Raw genomic sequence first — 16,376 nt, 5'->3', positions numbered from 1 at the left:
GTGCATGTGCGTGTCTGTGTCCTGTGTTTCTATATTTGTCTTATGTATTTCTGTCTATGCATGTCTCTGTGTGCCCGTGTGTGTCCTGTGTCTGTCTGTCTGTCAGTGTCTGTGTGTGTCCGTGTGTGTCCTGTGTGTGTCTGTCAGTGTCTGCATGTCTGTCAGTGCCTCTGTGTGTCTGTGCATGTCCTGTGCGTGTCTGTGGGTGCGTGTCTGTGTGTGTCCGTGTGTCCTGTCAGTGTCTGTGTGTCTGTCAGCGTCTCTGTGTGTCTGTATGTGTCCTGTGCATATCTGTGGGTGTGTGTCTGTGTGTCAGTGTCTGTGTGTGTGTAGCTGTGTGTGTCGATGTGTCTTGTCAGTGTCTGTGTGTGCATGTCTGTGTGTGTCCTGTCAGTGTCTGTGTGTCCGTATGTCCTGTCAGTGTCTATGTCTGTCAGTGTCTGTGTGTCCTGTGCGTGCCTGTGTGTGCCCGTGTGTCCTGTCAGTGTGTGTGTCTGTCAGTGTCTGTGTGTCCGTGTCCTGTCAGCATCTGCGTGTCTGTCAGTGTCTGTGTATGTCCATGTGTCCGGTCAGTGTCCGTGTGTCTGTCAGTGTCTGTCAGTGTCTGTGTGTGTCCTGTGCATGTCTGTGTGTCTGTCGGTGTCTGTGCATGCATGTCTCTGTGTGCCGGTGTGTCTTGTCAGTGTCTGCGTGTCTGTCAGTGTCTATGCGCGTCTGTGTGTCCTGTCAGTGTCTGTCAGTGTCCGTGTGTCCTGTGTGCGTCCGTGTGTCTGTCAGTGTCCGTCTGTCCGCCGGTGTCCGTGCCGGTCGCCCCGCGCACGCGTGTGGCTGTGGGGCGCTGTGCGGATGCAGCCGCGCCTCCCAGCGGGCAGCGCCGACTCCGGTTCCCGCTGCCCCTCGGGGCGCCCCCGGCCCCCCCGCTCCCCCCTCCCTCCCCGGTTACGAAACGGCGGGGGCGGGGCCGGCGCGCGGGGCCGAGCGGAGCCGCCGGGGCGCAGGTGAGCGCGGGGTGGGGGGCGCTGCGGCCGTGGGGCGGGGCGGGGGCCTCAGAGATCACCCGGTTCCGCGCCCTCGCCGTGGGCAGGGGCGCTTCCCAGCCCCTTCCAGCCGGGAGGGGGCAGCTTGGGCTAGGGCCTCCCCGCCTGCAGCGTGGAGCGTTTCTTCCTCGAGTCTTAACCCAAATCTCCCTTCTTTCAGCTTGAAACCATTACCCCTCGCCCTGTCTCTGCACTCCCCATCCTCCCGGGGGCCCCCTCAGGTACTGGCGAGCTGCTACAAGGTCTCCCCAGAGCCTTCTCCAGGCTAAACAACCCCAGCTCTCCCAGCCCGTCCTTGTGTGGGAGGTGCTCCAGCCCTTTTCATCGTCTTCACGGCCCGCCTCTGGACCCGCTCCAACAGATCTATGTCTTTCCTCTGTTGGAGATTCCAGAACTGGACACAATCCTCTAGGCGAGGACTCGTGAGAGCAGAGCAGAGTGGCAGAATTACCTCCCTCGACCTGCTAGTTACACTTCCGATGCGGCCCAGGACACGGTTGGCTTTCTGGGCTGCAAGGACATGTTGCTGCCTCATGTTAAGCTTCTCATCCACTAAAACCCCCAAGTCATAGACTCATAGAATAGTCTGGGTTGGAATGGACCCTATAGATCATCCAGTTCCAAACCCCCTGGCCTGGGCAGGGAGACCTTCCGCTAGATCAGGCTGCCCAAGGCCCCATCCAACTCGGCCTTGAACACCTCCAGGAATGGGGCAGCCACAGCTTCCCTGGGCAACCTGTTCCACTGTCTCACTGCTCTTATTGTGAAGAAATTTGTCCTTATATCTAGGCTAAATCTGCCCCTCTCCAGTTTATAGCTATTCCCCCCTCATCCTGTCACTACATTCCCTTGTAAAAAGTCCCTCCCCAGTTTTCTTGTAGGCCCCCTTCAAGTACTGGAACATCGCTATAAGGTCTCCTTGGAGCCTTCTCCAGGCTGAACAAGCCCAACTTTCTCAGCCTGTCCTCGTATGGGAGGTGCTCCAGCTCTCTGATCATCTTTGTAGCCCTCCTCTGGACCCATTCCAACAGTTCCATATCCTTTTTATGTTGGGGATTCCAGAACTGGACACAGTACTCCAGATGAGGTCTCACAAGAGCGGAATAGAGGGGCAGAATCCCCTCCCTCGAGCTGCTGGCCACACTTCCTTTGGTGCTCCAGCCCTGGATGCAGTTGGCCTTCTGGGCTGCAAGCGCACATTGTCCTTCTCTTCAGGGCTGCTCTCAGTCCATTGTCTGTCCAGCCTCTAATTGTGGGATGTAAGGTGGTGGTTGTGAGAAAATGGCTGTTATGTAGGAAGTGCCTTCTCAGCATATTTGGTGGAAGAGCAGTTGGCCTTGCCTGTTGTCATAAAAGCTCTGAGCTTTTTCTCAGCTGAATCTAAAGAGCTCAGTGTGAGCTACTAGAGAAACAGTTAGGGTATTGTGTGCTTTCACAGATGTAGTTTGTGCAGATCTGTGGGCTTTAAGCTTAGAAGTTTGGTAGAAGCACATCTGTCAAAACATATTCTAATGCTCTAGGACACATTCATTTTCATATGTGAACAGAGAAGAGTTTATTGAACCTATTCCGCTGTCCGGCAGAGCACAAAAAAAAGCTAGTGTCATGCTGATGAAAGAGGGTACAGGTATAATGACTACTTTCAGACCACTGGGATATGTTTCGTTCCAGTTTTCCTCTCTGTCTTCTAGTTTAAAGTGTATGACAGTCTTACCTTCCATGCTTTGCTTGTTTTTAGTGATCTGACAGAATGGCTCCAGTGAACCAGCCAAAGGACAAGAAGCGTGAGAGGGAACATGAGCATCGGCCGGAAGAGCCAAAATCAGCTGGGAAGAGGAAACTGGACTACGAGGAACTAGGGAATGAGCCACAAGCGAAGAGGTTGTTTGTGAGAAAAACGTCCAAACCCCCAGAGAAAATTGGTAATGTTTCCTTCGGTACTTACTGTTTCTCCCTAGCCAGATTTACCCTAAAAGACAGGCATCAACTAGTTGAAGAGGGAGAATGCCAAGAAGCGTGTTCAGACATGGGTGTTCAGATGGGGTTATGTATTGAAGTGATGCACGGGCACGTGCAATTATTTATGTAGCGAGTGTTTGTGTGTGCACGTGCGTGTTTCATTTTTGAGACTCCATACCTCTTGGTGGAAGCCCGCTTATCGAAGATGCTGTCACAGCTCACTTGAGGGTGGTAAAGTTTTGTGTAATTCCTGAATTACCAGATGTCTGCTTTATTGTAGGACAGAACAGTCGTGGTAATACGTTGTTTTTTCTCCCATGCAATTCTTAATGCAGTTTCATAGCAGTCTAAACTGGCATTTTCACTTGATTCCTGGCGTATTCTAACTTCTTCTACAGTAAGTAGGAATACTTTTACCTCTGTGATCAGATTAGACTGGACGGAATTTCCACTAACCACTTCTCAGGCTCATTTTTTTCCTTTAGCATGTAACTGAAAAAAAAAAAGCAACTCATAAAGATTTTTGATATAATGAGGAAAGGTGATTAAGCTCTAAGATACTGGAAGGGTTAATGCTTTGCATTATTAAGAAAGTTGTGTAGGCTTCAACTACTGTAAAGATTATTTTCATAGAATCATAGACTTGTTAAGGTTGGAAAAGACCTAAATCATTGAGCCCAACCATAAACCTAACACTACCATGTCCTCCACCAAACCACATCCCTAAGCAGCACATCTATGTGCCTTTAAAGTAACTTCAAGGATGGTGACTCAACCATATCCCTGGACAGCCTGTTCCAGTGCTTGACAATCCTTTTGGTAAAAAATTTTTTCCTAGTATCCAATCTAAAGCTCCTCTGGCGCAACTTGAGGCTGTCATCCTATCACTTATTACTTGGGATAAGAGACTTGACATCCACCTTGTTAAAACCTCCTTTTAGGTAGTTGTAGAGAGTGATAAGATCTTCCTTTGGCCTCCTTTTCGCTCATAAAACTTTTAATTCCTTGGGAGATCACTGCCTTGTGTGGAAATTTCACACACTTTCTGTACTATTTTGGCTTTAAGGATCCAGGATAAGCTGAAGTGTTTTTCAACAGTCAGAGATATGAGAGTTCTACAGTTTTGTACATTCCCATTGTCTGGTGTGTAACTGAAAACTTGAAGCAGTTGGCAGTGTGAACAGTGGATTTGGAGGCAAAATACTCTGTTTGAAAGGAGTTCTGTGTATAACTGTGGATAGTTAAAACATGTTCTATAAGTTTATTTAGCTACATGACTTTCATCATTACTTCAAGGCCTGATTTTCAGATTGGGTGAGCATCTGCAGTTGTGCAAGAGTAACCTGTAAGAGTCAGAGGGAATTGGATGTAGCCAGTACTTTGGAAAAATGAGGACAATTGTGTTTTTCCTTTCATCCTTTTATAAAAAAATTAAGACTTTTCCATTCTGTGTTACAGTGATGGTTTTTATGGGTTTTGGAAAAATCATTTTTTTTCTCCTGCACCATGAAGGTTCAGTTCCTTGCAACTGAAACATCTTTTTAAAGGCTTTCTTCCAGCAGATTCTAGAAAGGCCTTAAGTTTGTTTCTTAAGTATGTAATAAATCTATGTAGTAAAACAGAATTTGGAAAAAATCCCTCAGTTTCTGAAAAAGGAACTGTGAATGCCAATTCTTCTGTGAAAAAAGGGAATTGGAATATAAGTACTTCCGTACCTATTTCAACAGGTGTGACAAGTGTTGGCACTATGTTGGTGTGTGTACAAAGTTTAGTTTCATACTTGTGCATTTCTAGGCTCCAGTGTTGCATTAAAGAAAGATTTCTTTTAAGTTCTAATCATATAGGATGATCCATGTGCTTTTGGTCTTCTGTTTTTTTTTCATTGTTGTTTTTTTTTAATAAATATCCTTAAATAAAAATAGCATTCTTGTGTCATAAGAAATTCTTCTTTTCCTTTTGACGTCTAGGTCCCCTGGGGTCTTACAGACTATTGCCTTGGATATGATTAGATAACAGAGAGGGAACTGAACAGATCTGTTGTTATTTAAAGGTCCCTGAAGATAAAAACTTGGAACATGAACGAAATGTAGAAGCCTGCTGTACTCTCAGCAAAATATCACTCTGAACAGAAAGGTTTTCAGGCAATGAGGCGTCAGCAAGTCTATTATCAAAAACAAAACTCGCAGTGCCATAGGCAGACTGTTTGGGCTAAAGCACAAGCAGATCGAAAATTCTGATTCACAAGCCGGCATTTCAGGAACTATGTGGGGGGAACTCACGTTGCTACGTTTAGGGAATTTTCAAGTGCTAATGTTTCTGCTGGTCACACGTCTGACCTTCCTTTTGCTTTACCCAGCAGCTTACCACCTCCCATGGCATATCTCCAAGTTTTTGGGGCTTTGGATAGCTTCATTCTATTTTGAGTATGAACCATTCAAATTGTTTATTATCCAAGACATGCAACTCCTGTGGCTTTGCTTTAGTCCTTTCCTGTTGTCTTTGTGATAAGTCTGTGGTGAGGAGAAGGAAGGTTTAACAAGAAGAAGCATACACAAAGCTCTGGCAGGCTATGGGAAGCACTGGACTCCTTAATTGCAGAGGCTGCTGCACTTTAGACATGTAATAATCATTTAGAGATTTTTCTTTTGTGGCTGAAGGTTTTCATGAATGTAGCAGCAAATGCAGACGTCTTCCCATGTTGTTTAGTGAATGAGCATGACAGGCGTTGGCTCTCAGTAAGTTTTATACTTTTTTTTTCCCTGGCAGGTTGGAGAGGAGGTGGATCTGTGGGCCTGAGAAACAACAGAGTCCTTTTCCATCAGCCGGAGCGGCAGTGCAGCATTGTTCATTATGTCTACCAGAACATGCTGGGAGGCTCCATTCGGGCACAGCTCAGGCAGGTGAGGTGTTCCTCCTTCATGACCTGTTGGACATCTCAGCTCACTACATAAAAACATCTTCAGCACAAGCAGAGAAACTTTAAAGGGTCTTAGAGTTCCTCACGTATGCAGCTAGTAGCTCCAAGTCTGGTGCACCCTTTTGGTTTTTAATCCTGTGAAATGCAGAGCTGAGATGCTTTTCCCTTTCTGTTGACCCAGCCCTGTCACTCTATACTTTTATCATCTGATAATTCTATGCTTCCTTGAATCATATTTGAACTTACCCAGTCTACCAGTTGAGTTATTGCACAGCACTACTTTTGCATATTGGTCAAACTGTTCTGTCGTATTATTTTTGTATCCACTCTACTTTGGTAATCATGTCAGTTTTAGTGTTCATTTTTCCTCTTCACAGACATTATATCAAGTCTGTAATGTTTTACTGTTTTTCAGAGCCTTGTTCCATTGTTAAAAAGTAAAAAATGAACTTCTTCTGTACGATCCATAGGTGGAAAGCACCTGGGCTAGCTTTACCTTCCTGATAATTTATCTCTTTTGAGTATCTAAAGATAATCACCATGCTCATCTAAGCAGCACCTGCTCTTCTGCTGAATAACAATACAATGATTTCTCATTTCCTGTTTCAAGTGTTCTGTTCACTCTTATGCTGTAAGATGAGCTGCAGGCAGTTTGGGCGGAGGACCATGATATTTTATCTTTGGATGATGTGTAGTATTTTGGGATGCTCAGTAAAGACATGGATAGTCAGAATTGCCTTTTATTGGTGCGGAGGCACGTTCTTCTCTCTTAATTATCCTGTCTTTTTAGCTCAGCCCATGAGGCTTAGCTCCAAGTACATAATTTAAAGTGTGATATCTGTCACTTCTCTGTTGCTTTCTGAATGCTGTGACTGATGTGGATTTGTGTGGTCACAGGTTGTTTCCCCTGATGACAGCACGTTCTCTTCGTTCCACAGAGAGGCTTAGAATTTTGTGTGAATGTACTAACACTGATAACAATTAGAAATCGTTAGGACTCCTCATTCAGAGAATCTTGGGGATCCCTGCAAAAATCACAATTCTTTTTATCTTTTTAACAGTGTCTGCAGCTGCCCTTTGTGCGCTCTCTTGCCTCATACCGCCTCTTTCGAACAGCAAGTCCCTTTGACAGGAGAGTGACATGCCTGGAATGGCATCCAACACACCCCAGTACAGTAGCTGTTGGTTCCAAAGGTGGAGACATCATCCTTTGGGACTATGAAGTACTTACTAAAACCTGCTTCATAAAAGGGGTAAGCCTCTGGGGTTGTGGAATGGGTGGGAGGGAAAACTGGAGCACCTCAAGATACTGCAGATCAAAACTGAGGTCTCTTCTGAGAAGCGAGTAACGGTCTTAGGTTGCAGAGTAGCCAGCTATGGGATGAGACTGAGATGCAACAGTGTGTCTGTTCCTAAGTCCCAGACTGCTCTAGCACTGGGGAGAAATGAGGCACTTTGATTAAGTTCATAATGAAGCAGTACTTGGTGTGTGTTCAGTGGAAAAGTAATACAGCAACTGACAAAAAAGTCATCTTAAAAGGGATGCCAGAAACAAAGAGGCAGAGAGGGTCTGTCTGTTTTAGGTCTTGATCTTTTCTCTGCTCACCTTTTATTCTGTGTCAGATGAGGAAAAATCTTTGAGTGGGGAGAAACAAAATCCCTTTATCTAAAGTAAGAAATTAAGGTAAAATGAATGGTTTGTATAGCTGGCATGCCCCCTGATTGCTGTATTCAGCCGTTCCCATTCTGAAAGGGGCTCAAAGACTCTGTAACTTTTATTCTCTTTTTAGACTAATGTAGATATACACTGGGTGGGAGTCTGTCCTCCAGAAATTCCAGAGTCATCTTTCTCTTTTTGCAAATAGTGTGGTGCCAGCCAGCCAGGGAATACATGGCCTTGGGACTGAAGCAGTGGCAGTTTTGTCCTCCAGGAGGGCATCTGTCTGGACAGCCCTGTGTGGGAAGACATGGTTTGTCTTTTCCTCCTTGAAGGGCTGTGGTGTGTTTCACTGTTTAAAACATAGCAGTGAATGCAGACTTACAGAACACACTTTTCTCCTTCTCCATCACTCAGTGGATTTTTCTTCTGTTCATCCCCTTCCTTGTAGATGGGAGCTGGAGGGGCCATCACAGGAATGAAGTTTAACCCTTTTAACCCTAGTCAGCTGTACACTTCGTCAGTTGCCGGCACCACCACCCTGCAGGATTTTAATGGCAATACTGTCCGGGTCTTCACCAGCACCGATGACTGGGAGTAAGAAATACAGCAATGCTTTGGGCCTCTGTGTCCTGCTGGCAGGAGCGCTACAGAGAGAGGGGGAGAGAGAAAGATATGTTTGTCTCTAATATGTGGGAGCTGGGCTTCCTGTTCTCCACATACATGTCCTTTATCCTCTGAACTTCAGGGATCCTATCTCTTCCAGGGAAGCTCACTGTCCTGTTTTATTTTTCCCTGAAACAGGGTGGTGGGTATGAGAGACCTTTTCTTAATAAAGGGGAGGGAATCTGATGCTGCTTACTTCCTGTTATACATGGGAGAGCATGGGTGTGCCAGTGGATTTCCTCAACCATCTGTTCTTAAACCTCCTGTAGCTCTGTGCCCTGGGGACCTTCTAACCTCTAACCTATTAGCAATACTGCTTCTTGTTAGACGGTTTTTACAGGACAGTTTATAGTCCCCTCAGTGCTTCTCCTCAAACGCCACAAACTTCAAGTGGTGTGTATCGTAAGGATCAACCCAATTCATCCCACCTAATATCTGGTGCTTATCTAAAATACTAAAATTAAAAGTCCGGGCTCCTTCAGTAATGAGTGAAAAGAGGAGATGAATTGCTAAAGGCAGCTCTGTCTGCCTGTGCTTAGAATCACCCTCCCAGGCTGTTGCTTTTTCTGTGGACTCAAGAGCGAGCCTGAGCTCTTCAGTTAGTTACTTCAGTGCAGTGCTTAAAGGTAAGTGAGGGAATTTGCATTAGCCTCCTCTTTACTTTTCCCCACCTGATTCTTTAATGGTAGCTTTCATGCTTGGTTTCCAAATTGGCTGTTCCAGCTACAATCTTGTAATAGTGCAGAAGGTAAACCCAAGTACTGCTGAGGTGACTGGCCAGGTGAACAAGGAGGGATAGACTGGGACCTGGGGTGTGAGGCTGTCACATCCCAGAGGGATACCTATCACAGCAGTGATGCTTGGATTTGGAGTGGCATGACATCCTCCTTCTACTGCTGTGAGGACAGGCGGGCTCTGTGAGCGGGCCTTTTTTAATCTTCATTGGCCTCTTGAAATCTAGCGTTTATACAGTGAGACTTTATTAAAAGTAATTGCTCTGTGAGCAGCAGATGGAGTGCACTTGAGTATCAAAGAGTTTGGGGACTCCCAAGTTAGCATTCTTCTGTCTTTGTGTAGGGTTTCCACATTTCCTCAGTAGGCAGATTGAGGGAAAACAGCATAATAAAGCAACATGACAACAATACAACATAAGATTCCTGTGCCATGGGGTTAGCAGAAGGATTTCTCCTTTGCACCAGTCTCATCCTGCCTGCTGGTACCTTGAGAAAGACCAGATACAGCACTGGAAGCAGCCTGTAGGGAACTTGTAAATGAAGTTTCTGTAAGAAAAGTTTGGTGCAGGGCTGTCATGAGATTGTATGTGGTTTCTACATGGAATGGTGCTGATTTTGCTTGTGATTTCCTAAGCCTGGTCTGAGCCAGGTGGTTCACTGAAGATTAGACCTACCCCCATAGCAGAAGAAGCAGTGCTGCCGATGATATTTACAGCCCAAAGTGGTGGGGTTGAACTTACAGGCTCAGAATGTATGTGCTCAAATTGGAAATAGGTTAGAAAAAAAGAGTTATGTACATGACCTGTCAGAAAGCAGTGCCTTGTGCCTAAGGAGACCAGCAGTGTGTTCTAGGAAATGAGTGTTGGATTAAGATTTTGTCTTCCACTCTAACCTTGATGCCTCTTGGCTTTGTGTATGTTCCAGAAAGGGCCAGGAGATTCTCTTGGAGACATCAAGTTCAGTCCTTATGAAGCAGTGAAGCTTTATGTGGCATCAGGGGATGGCACCCTGAGCCTGCAGGACCTTGAGGGCAGAGCGGTGCAGGTGATTTCCCGTGCCCCGGGCTGTGGCCATGACCACCATAATGTTTGGTGAGAAGGGAGCACCGCAAGGTTGATCCTCTGTTCCTTGGGGTTAATATTATGCTGCTGCTTGTGCTCTCTAACATCTTCATCTTTGCCCGTATTAGGAGACTCTTGGTATGAATTGGTCCTGCGAGGGAGCTTGTAGACAGGCTCCAGGTTGTGGCCCTAGCACTGCAGCATGGGTGAAAAGCTAGGCAACCACAAGGCACTTACACTTTTACAGTAGCTGAGCATGCTGTGCTGGTGTTGCTTTTGTGTGACATCATCTCCTGTCTTGCAGGTACTGACAGCTTTTTGCTTCGTAAAGTGTGAGGTGAGAAAAGCAGGATAACTTCCTCCTCTTCATTGTCACCAGTGTTCTGCTTCGTCTGTAGCAGATTAGGTAGCATAGGAAAGCCAGAAAACGTTCCTGCACAATCTGAGTTTCAGGTTATCGAGTTCACCCTGCTGCCCTTCTGGAGGCTTCAGGCTCACCACGCTAATTTCCATGACCTCGAATTCCAGAATCACTTTTTTTGCAGACGAAGCTTTCCCAACAAGTTCCCAAAGGACCCCAGCTTTATTCTTGCTGCCCTTTTCCTCTCAGCAGAGCTGGGGTTAAGATGTATGTCTTTATCAGATAAGTCTCTATTCAGTTTTGTTTCCTGGAGCATGAAATAGAGACAGTTTGATGTGCAACTTTCCAGTCCAAAGCTTTTGTCTTTTCTTTACTATTGCTTCAGTGTCTTGTGGAAAAAGTATTTTTAAAGCTGTTTCTGTTCATTTGTCAATGTCACAAGGGTGTTCTGATCTTTCCCAAGGTGTGTCCACATGCAGGCACCAAGTGGCTTTTCAGCCTCTGTTGTGTTCCACTGTCCCAGTGTGTCAGATTCCATCTAATGAGCACTTGGCAAATGATTAGGAAGTTATTTCATATTCAGTCACCAACAGAAAGGATTGCTGATAGGCCAATCCCACTTCTGATACTCAGGCCCACACCATCAGACAGGAAATTGCAGTTACGATCTGTTGCAGTCTCCCTTATCAAGGATGAAGTGCGAACCAGAGCTCTGCTGCCTTCACTTGCCTGTGGGAGGCAGCACTGATTTTGTGTCTTTCCCTCTAGTTGCTGGTATTGCAGCGTTGATGTTTCTGCAAGCTGCCGTGCAGTGGTGACAGGTGACAACGTGGGCAACGTGGTCCTGCTCAGCACTTCTGGTGAAGAGGTTTGTATGGCTCCGCCTAGTGTCTCCTCTGTGGGAATCTTCGTGGCTCATGTGTTTTCCTACACTACAGGGAGCTCGAAAAGAGGAGCCAAGTACTTTGAAGCTCAGGAGATGAGTCCACCCATTATCTAGGTGGTGAGAAGTCCTACACCTCTGCCATTCATTAGACATTTTCACACTGAGTGTAATGGTAACGCTCCCCAAACTGGGACTGTGTTGTGTGCTACCACTTTCTTAAGAGTATTTGCTACAGGCCAGAGTAATTACAGGGTAATCTGAAGATGTGAGCACCCTCTGCCAACAACCTTCACACTTACAGAAACTTAATGCACTGATGGGAGTCATTTGGGAGATACTGCTTTGATGTATTCTCTTCTATGACATTGGAGTAGGTACACAACAGGAATTCAGTGAAAGCTGGGATAGAAATTGTACTACTGCCATCAGATGCAAGAGCGCATCAGTCTGAGGTAGAACAGGAACAGACTAGAGAAGAGTTGGAGCGGGCCCTGCTTTCAAGTGCCTGTTGTACTGTCACAGCAGAATTGCCGTTTCTCCTGTAAGGGTAACGTCTGTAAGAGTTTGCCACACAGTGGGCTGTGGCCAGAGGGAGCCATGTAAATTAGTGGGCAGAGTCAGGGCTGCTCCAAATGATTTAGGCTTATTCAAGATTAGTTGCTTCCTTTTTTTTTTTTTTCCAGCTTCACTCTTTTGACTAGAAATAATCTTCTGGCTTTGGATATAAATTTATTCATGGCCAGTTTATATCCACTTGTTAATTGAAATATTTCTTCTACCTTCATGTTTCTTTGCTGATGTATTTCTAGAAGCCAATTAGATCTTCCCCCACCTTTCTTACTAAGATAAACAAAGCAAGTCCATTTGGTCTTCAAAAGCAGGCCCTTTGTTCTTTTTATTATGTCAGCAGTGCATTTTCTGTACCTGTTCCAGTTTGTTTTAATCTCCCTGCAGATGAAAGACTGGCACTGCATAAAATATTCTAGATGTGATCTTATTTTGTATAGTGGCACTAATACTTGCCTCCATGAACCAGGGATTGTGTTTTCCATTCTCACAGCTGTAATAAATAGGTGCATCAGAGTTCTCTTAGAATTAAATAGCTCTCAAGGTCGATCTTCTCCTTTCTTGATTCTAGTGAACAAAATTCTGGTGTATTTTAGAAGTTTTGTCACTCTATAAATATGTGACCTCTTCACTCTGCACTAGTAGATTATTATTCCACTTCTTTACTCCAGACCTTGATTGGGGTTTTTTGTGTGTGATTTTTCTGTTTCCTCTGCTGCAGATTTGGAAGCTGAAATTGCACAGGAAGAAAGTTACTCATGTGGAGTTTAACTCCCGATGTGAGTGGTTGTTGGCCACAGCATCTGTGGATCAGACAGTCAAAATCTGGGACCTCAGAAACATCAAAAACAAAATGAATTTTCTTCATGTGCTTCCTCATGACAAACCTGTCAATGCAGGTGAGTTGCAATAAGGATTTCAGTGCGTGGATGTCTGTAGAGCGTCCACTCAGCTCAGCCTTTATTGTTGTGGTCATGATAGCTTTTGCTCAAAGTTGTACTGTAGCTAGTGTTGAATCAAGGATGGTGGTGGGAACATGTGGCCAGAGGCAAGGGAGGTAACAGGGTAGCTGCAGCACAGTCTTAGACTTCCCATACAAATTGTGGCACTGTGCCTTAAGAGGTGAGTGTGGAAGCATCAGCAGTGGCCGAGAATAGAAAACTTGAAGTCATTGGTGCAGTTTTACTGGTTCATGGAAGTCTTAAACTGCAGGTGTCTCTCCACTAACTTTCCATTTGAATGAGTAAGTTCCTTTTTTTGCAGTGTCTCTTTCCGTGATTCTAAAACGAAAATTCTTACTACACAACGTAGTGCTGTAGGTTTCAGCTTATTGTTTGTAAGAGTTTTGAGTTTGTTGGAGACAGGTGAAGTCTTGTCTATTGAGACACGTGGTCATATTCACATCCCTATTAAAGAGCAATGCATTTCCAATCAGAAATTTAAGTTGTATGTTTCTTGCCAGTCACAGCACTGATCTTTTGTTTGCCTTCTTGTTGCCCTCTCCTAGCTTACTTCAGCCCAACAGATGGTGCCAAGCTCCTGAGCACAGACCAGCGGAGTGAAATCAGGATTTACTCATCTTCAGACTGGACCAAGCCACAGCATCTGATCCCACATCCTCATCGGCAGTTTCAGCACCTCACGCCTATTAAGGTGAGCTAAGCCAGTGCAGTATGATAGAAGTATCACGCGTGGTGCTAGGAGCCAGCTGTAAATCAGAAACGGTCTGATTTCTGGTCAGGATACTACATTGGTGGCTGGGTGTCCACATTGCTGTGGCTCCCAGCAAAGCACTGTTCTGAGGGTAGCCGTGTTCTTCAGGCTATGGGTGGGATGTACAAATGGTTGCTCAGACTACCGGTTGTCTGTTTTGTGTCAGGGCAAGCTCTGTCCTTTTCTCCTAACTCACCATTACTCTGCTCTATGACTAGGCAACATGGCATCCTCGCTATGACCTTATTGTAGCAGGTCGCTACCCGGACCCAAAGTTCCCAGGTTACACGGTGAATGAGCTACGAACTGTTGATGTATTCGATGGAAACACTGGGGAGATGGTTTGCCAGCTCTATGATCCAAATGCTTCTGGTATCATCTCGGTGAGTTGAAGCTAGAAGAACCGCTGTGTGCTGAACCGCAGCCAAGAGATACGTGTTAGGGCCTAGAGCAGCAGGAGTGCCCCCTGTGCCAGTGACAGGCTCACACGGGATGGGGTTTGTCTGCCACCTAATGCTGCTGACTCAAGCAGAGCTGGTCCATGATCATCTGTGGGTTTTCTGTGATGCACTTTAGGGAACATTGGGTTTTCCAGATGGTTGCTTGCTGTTAGATAAGCTGTGGCACTCTTATGACTCTTATATAAGCAGTGATGCTGTTACAGACTCTGATTATGTTTCCATTTTCAGCTCAATAAATTTAACCCTATGGGAGACACGCTGGCTTCTGGCATGGGTAAGTAAAGAGAACCTGGGGCACTAAGCACAGGTGGGTTCCAGTCCTAGAAAAGGGCAGGCTTGTTTCTCCAGACTAAAGCAAGATGTGAGTGATGTTTTCCCAAATCCTTTATGACTTCCTACATCTGTAAAAGAGATCAAGAGCTCCTTTTCAGTCTTACACCTTTGCAGTTAGAAAACAGGCTGCTAGTCATCTCCTGTGTGACATTCGTGAGAGCATGGAGTCCAGAGGGAGAAGCCTTCCCGCAGCAGGGAGAGGCTGCCATCTTCTGGCCATGTAACAGCAGCAGGAAACGATGAGGGGTGAAGTAGGGGGGGAAGAAGCCTCTTCCTGCTAGGCTTTATCCTCTCCTTTTGTTTATTTTGTCTAATTTCCTAGGCTGCAGAGCCGAGATTACTCAGTTTTTTGCAGTCTGTATGGGATTAAGGGAGCTGGTCTTATACCTGTGACAGATGAGATTAGGAGTGAGTTGATTATGTTTCTTAATTAGATCAAATTTCCATGGCTGTGTGGAGACACCATCTGCCATAAGTCGCTTTGTATCCAGCGTACCTTGAAAATATCTTGGAACAGACAAAGCATTTTGAGTTTCAGGCATTTAAGTGACATAGCCTATGGTTTTATATTTGCTGTAGAGTTTCTGATGCACAGTGTTCAATTTTTCCTCTCAGGCTTTAATATTTTGATCTGGAGCCGGGAGGAGATGGTGGCCAAGAAGCAAGAACATCTTTTGAAAGCCATGACAGAACAGGGAATTGGAAGCTGGAGTTTGTCCAGACGTGGAGGACAGAGGCAGGCAAACCCTGGGACAAGCAAACTCAAAGCTAACTTATTGCCTTGGGAGCTGGAGGAGAGGAGAACAAAAAGTAGTGATTCTAAATCACAGGGAAGGAAGCAAAAAGGGAAGGATGTGGGGAACTGATTTAGTGTTTTGATCCTTTCTGGATCGCAGGGTACAAAATCAGTGTTGGCAATGGGCAGCATAAGCCATGCAGGGCATTAGGCTTGTGCTTTGTCCTTCCCCCCTGGATCTGATCTTGCTTCCCTGATTGCCGTTGCTTTCCCTTCTAGAAAAGTTATGTCAGTTCTCAGTTCTTCCTGTAGGTGGAGCTATTACGCATTTTCCATGCAGTAGGAAAACTTCGAAGATGTTCAGATCCTCCTGAAGTTACTGCTTCCAGCCTGCCACATCTGCTTGTCATCACTTGTCAGAGGCTCTCATCTCCTGTAGCCTGCTGTGGAGCAGTTTATGACGGGGTCCCCAACCTGTCCTAGTCAAACTGAGCTCAGAAACCCTTTGCAAACAAGATTAATGTCCTGAAAAGGTGGAATGTTCGCAGGAGCTGGGTGATGGGTAGCTTGGGTAGCCTAGGGAACACCAGCCTCTCCCATATGCAAGCTTCTTGGGACATGCACATCTGTAAAGACCTTGTGCTTAGCCTATTCTGTGCTTGCAGCTATTTAACTAGAGCATTAGAACACAAAGAACACGAGGATGCCAGAGCTCATGGGATGGGATGGCAGTATGGAGCTAGGAACCTACTGATTCTGTAGTTTGCGTTCTCGGAGCTCTAGGCTTTTTCCTGCCACTGACTAGGTAATTTTTTTCACCTGTGTCTACATGCTTCTGAATGTTGGATAAAAATCTGGTAAAGCAGAAACGAGGAATTTCTTCCAAACACCCCTGCTCAGAGCCAGTCTGACTGCTGTTAAACTGAAAAGTTTTGCTTTTTCTAGTTTTGTTTACAAGCCTGCCCGGGGCCTTGCTGCTGTCCTGGGGGTTGATGGATGGGACAGGCTCCCAGGCCTGCTCAGATTGTCTGTGTTCACTTTTATAGTTTTGCAGTATTGATATTAATAAAGTTTTGTACTAAACTGAAATTCTGCCTTGATATAAGAGTGGCTGCTTCGAACATTCTGCTGAACCGCTTTCATATGGGGGAAGAAGTTATTAGCTGTGCTGCAGAGAGCTAAGAGACCTAGAACAGTGGTGGAAGTACTGCTCAGTACTGCATCCACAAAACCCTTCCCAGCTGAACAGGTTGCATAACCTGTGTCTGCACATGGCTGCTGCAGTTGA

At 45.7% G+C, this 16,376-nt stretch overlaps 1 protein-coding gene across 2 annotated transcripts; it reads left to right on the top strand.

The window, feature by feature from the left end:
• The first annotated feature begins 935 nt into the window (after positions 1–935).
• Positions 936–16,177, top strand: DDB2 (damage specific DNA binding protein 2). Of its 2 annotated transcripts, none has more exons than XM_069857950.1 (11): positions 936–998; positions 2,776–2,959; positions 5,763–5,896; positions 6,975–7,166; positions 9,895–10,061; positions 11,161–11,260; positions 12,567–12,744; positions 13,353–13,498; positions 13,777–13,941; positions 14,248–14,293; positions 14,968–16,177. In XM_069857950.1, exons 2-11 carry the CDS (start codon positions 2,788–2,790, stop codon positions 15,216–15,218), a joined length of 1,551 nt encoding a protein of 516 aa, XP_069714051.1. In that variant the 5' UTR covers positions 936–998; positions 2,776–2,787; the 3' UTR covers positions 15,219–16,177. The 2 variants fall into 2 exon arrangements, with proteins under 2 accessions (XP_069714051.1, XP_069714052.1); XM_069857951.1 differs by lacking the exon at positions 9,895–10,061 and adding an exon at positions 8,022–8,167.
• The last annotated feature ends 199 nt before the right edge of the window (positions 16,178–16,376 follow it).

This window comes from Phaenicophaeus curvirostris, chromosome 5, assembly GCF_032191515.1.
Source record: "Phaenicophaeus curvirostris isolate KB17595 chromosome 5, BPBGC_Pcur_1.0, whole genome shotgun sequence".
Classification (NCBI taxonomy): domain Eukaryota; kingdom Metazoa; phylum Chordata; class Aves; order Cuculiformes; family Cuculidae; genus Phaenicophaeus; species Phaenicophaeus curvirostris.
The sequence above is the reverse complement of the archived record's forward strand: the minus strand, read 5'-3'. Positions and strand labels throughout refer to the sequence as shown.

Bases quoted from the DNA above. Each gene is read 5' to 3' on its own strand.
- DDB2 (XM_069857950.1), top strand. From the start codon at position 2,788: ATGGCTCCAGTGAACCAGCCAAAGGACAAGAAGCGTGAGAGGGAACAT. The intron at 2,960-5,762 runs GTAATGTTTCCT...TTTCCCTGGCAG, and splicing joins CAAACCCCCAGAGAAAATTG to GTTGGAGAGGAGGTGGATCT. The intron at 5,897-6,974 runs GTGAGGTGTTCC...TCTTTTTAACAG, and splicing joins TTCGGGCACAGCTCAGGCAG to TGTCTGCAGCTGCCCTTTGT.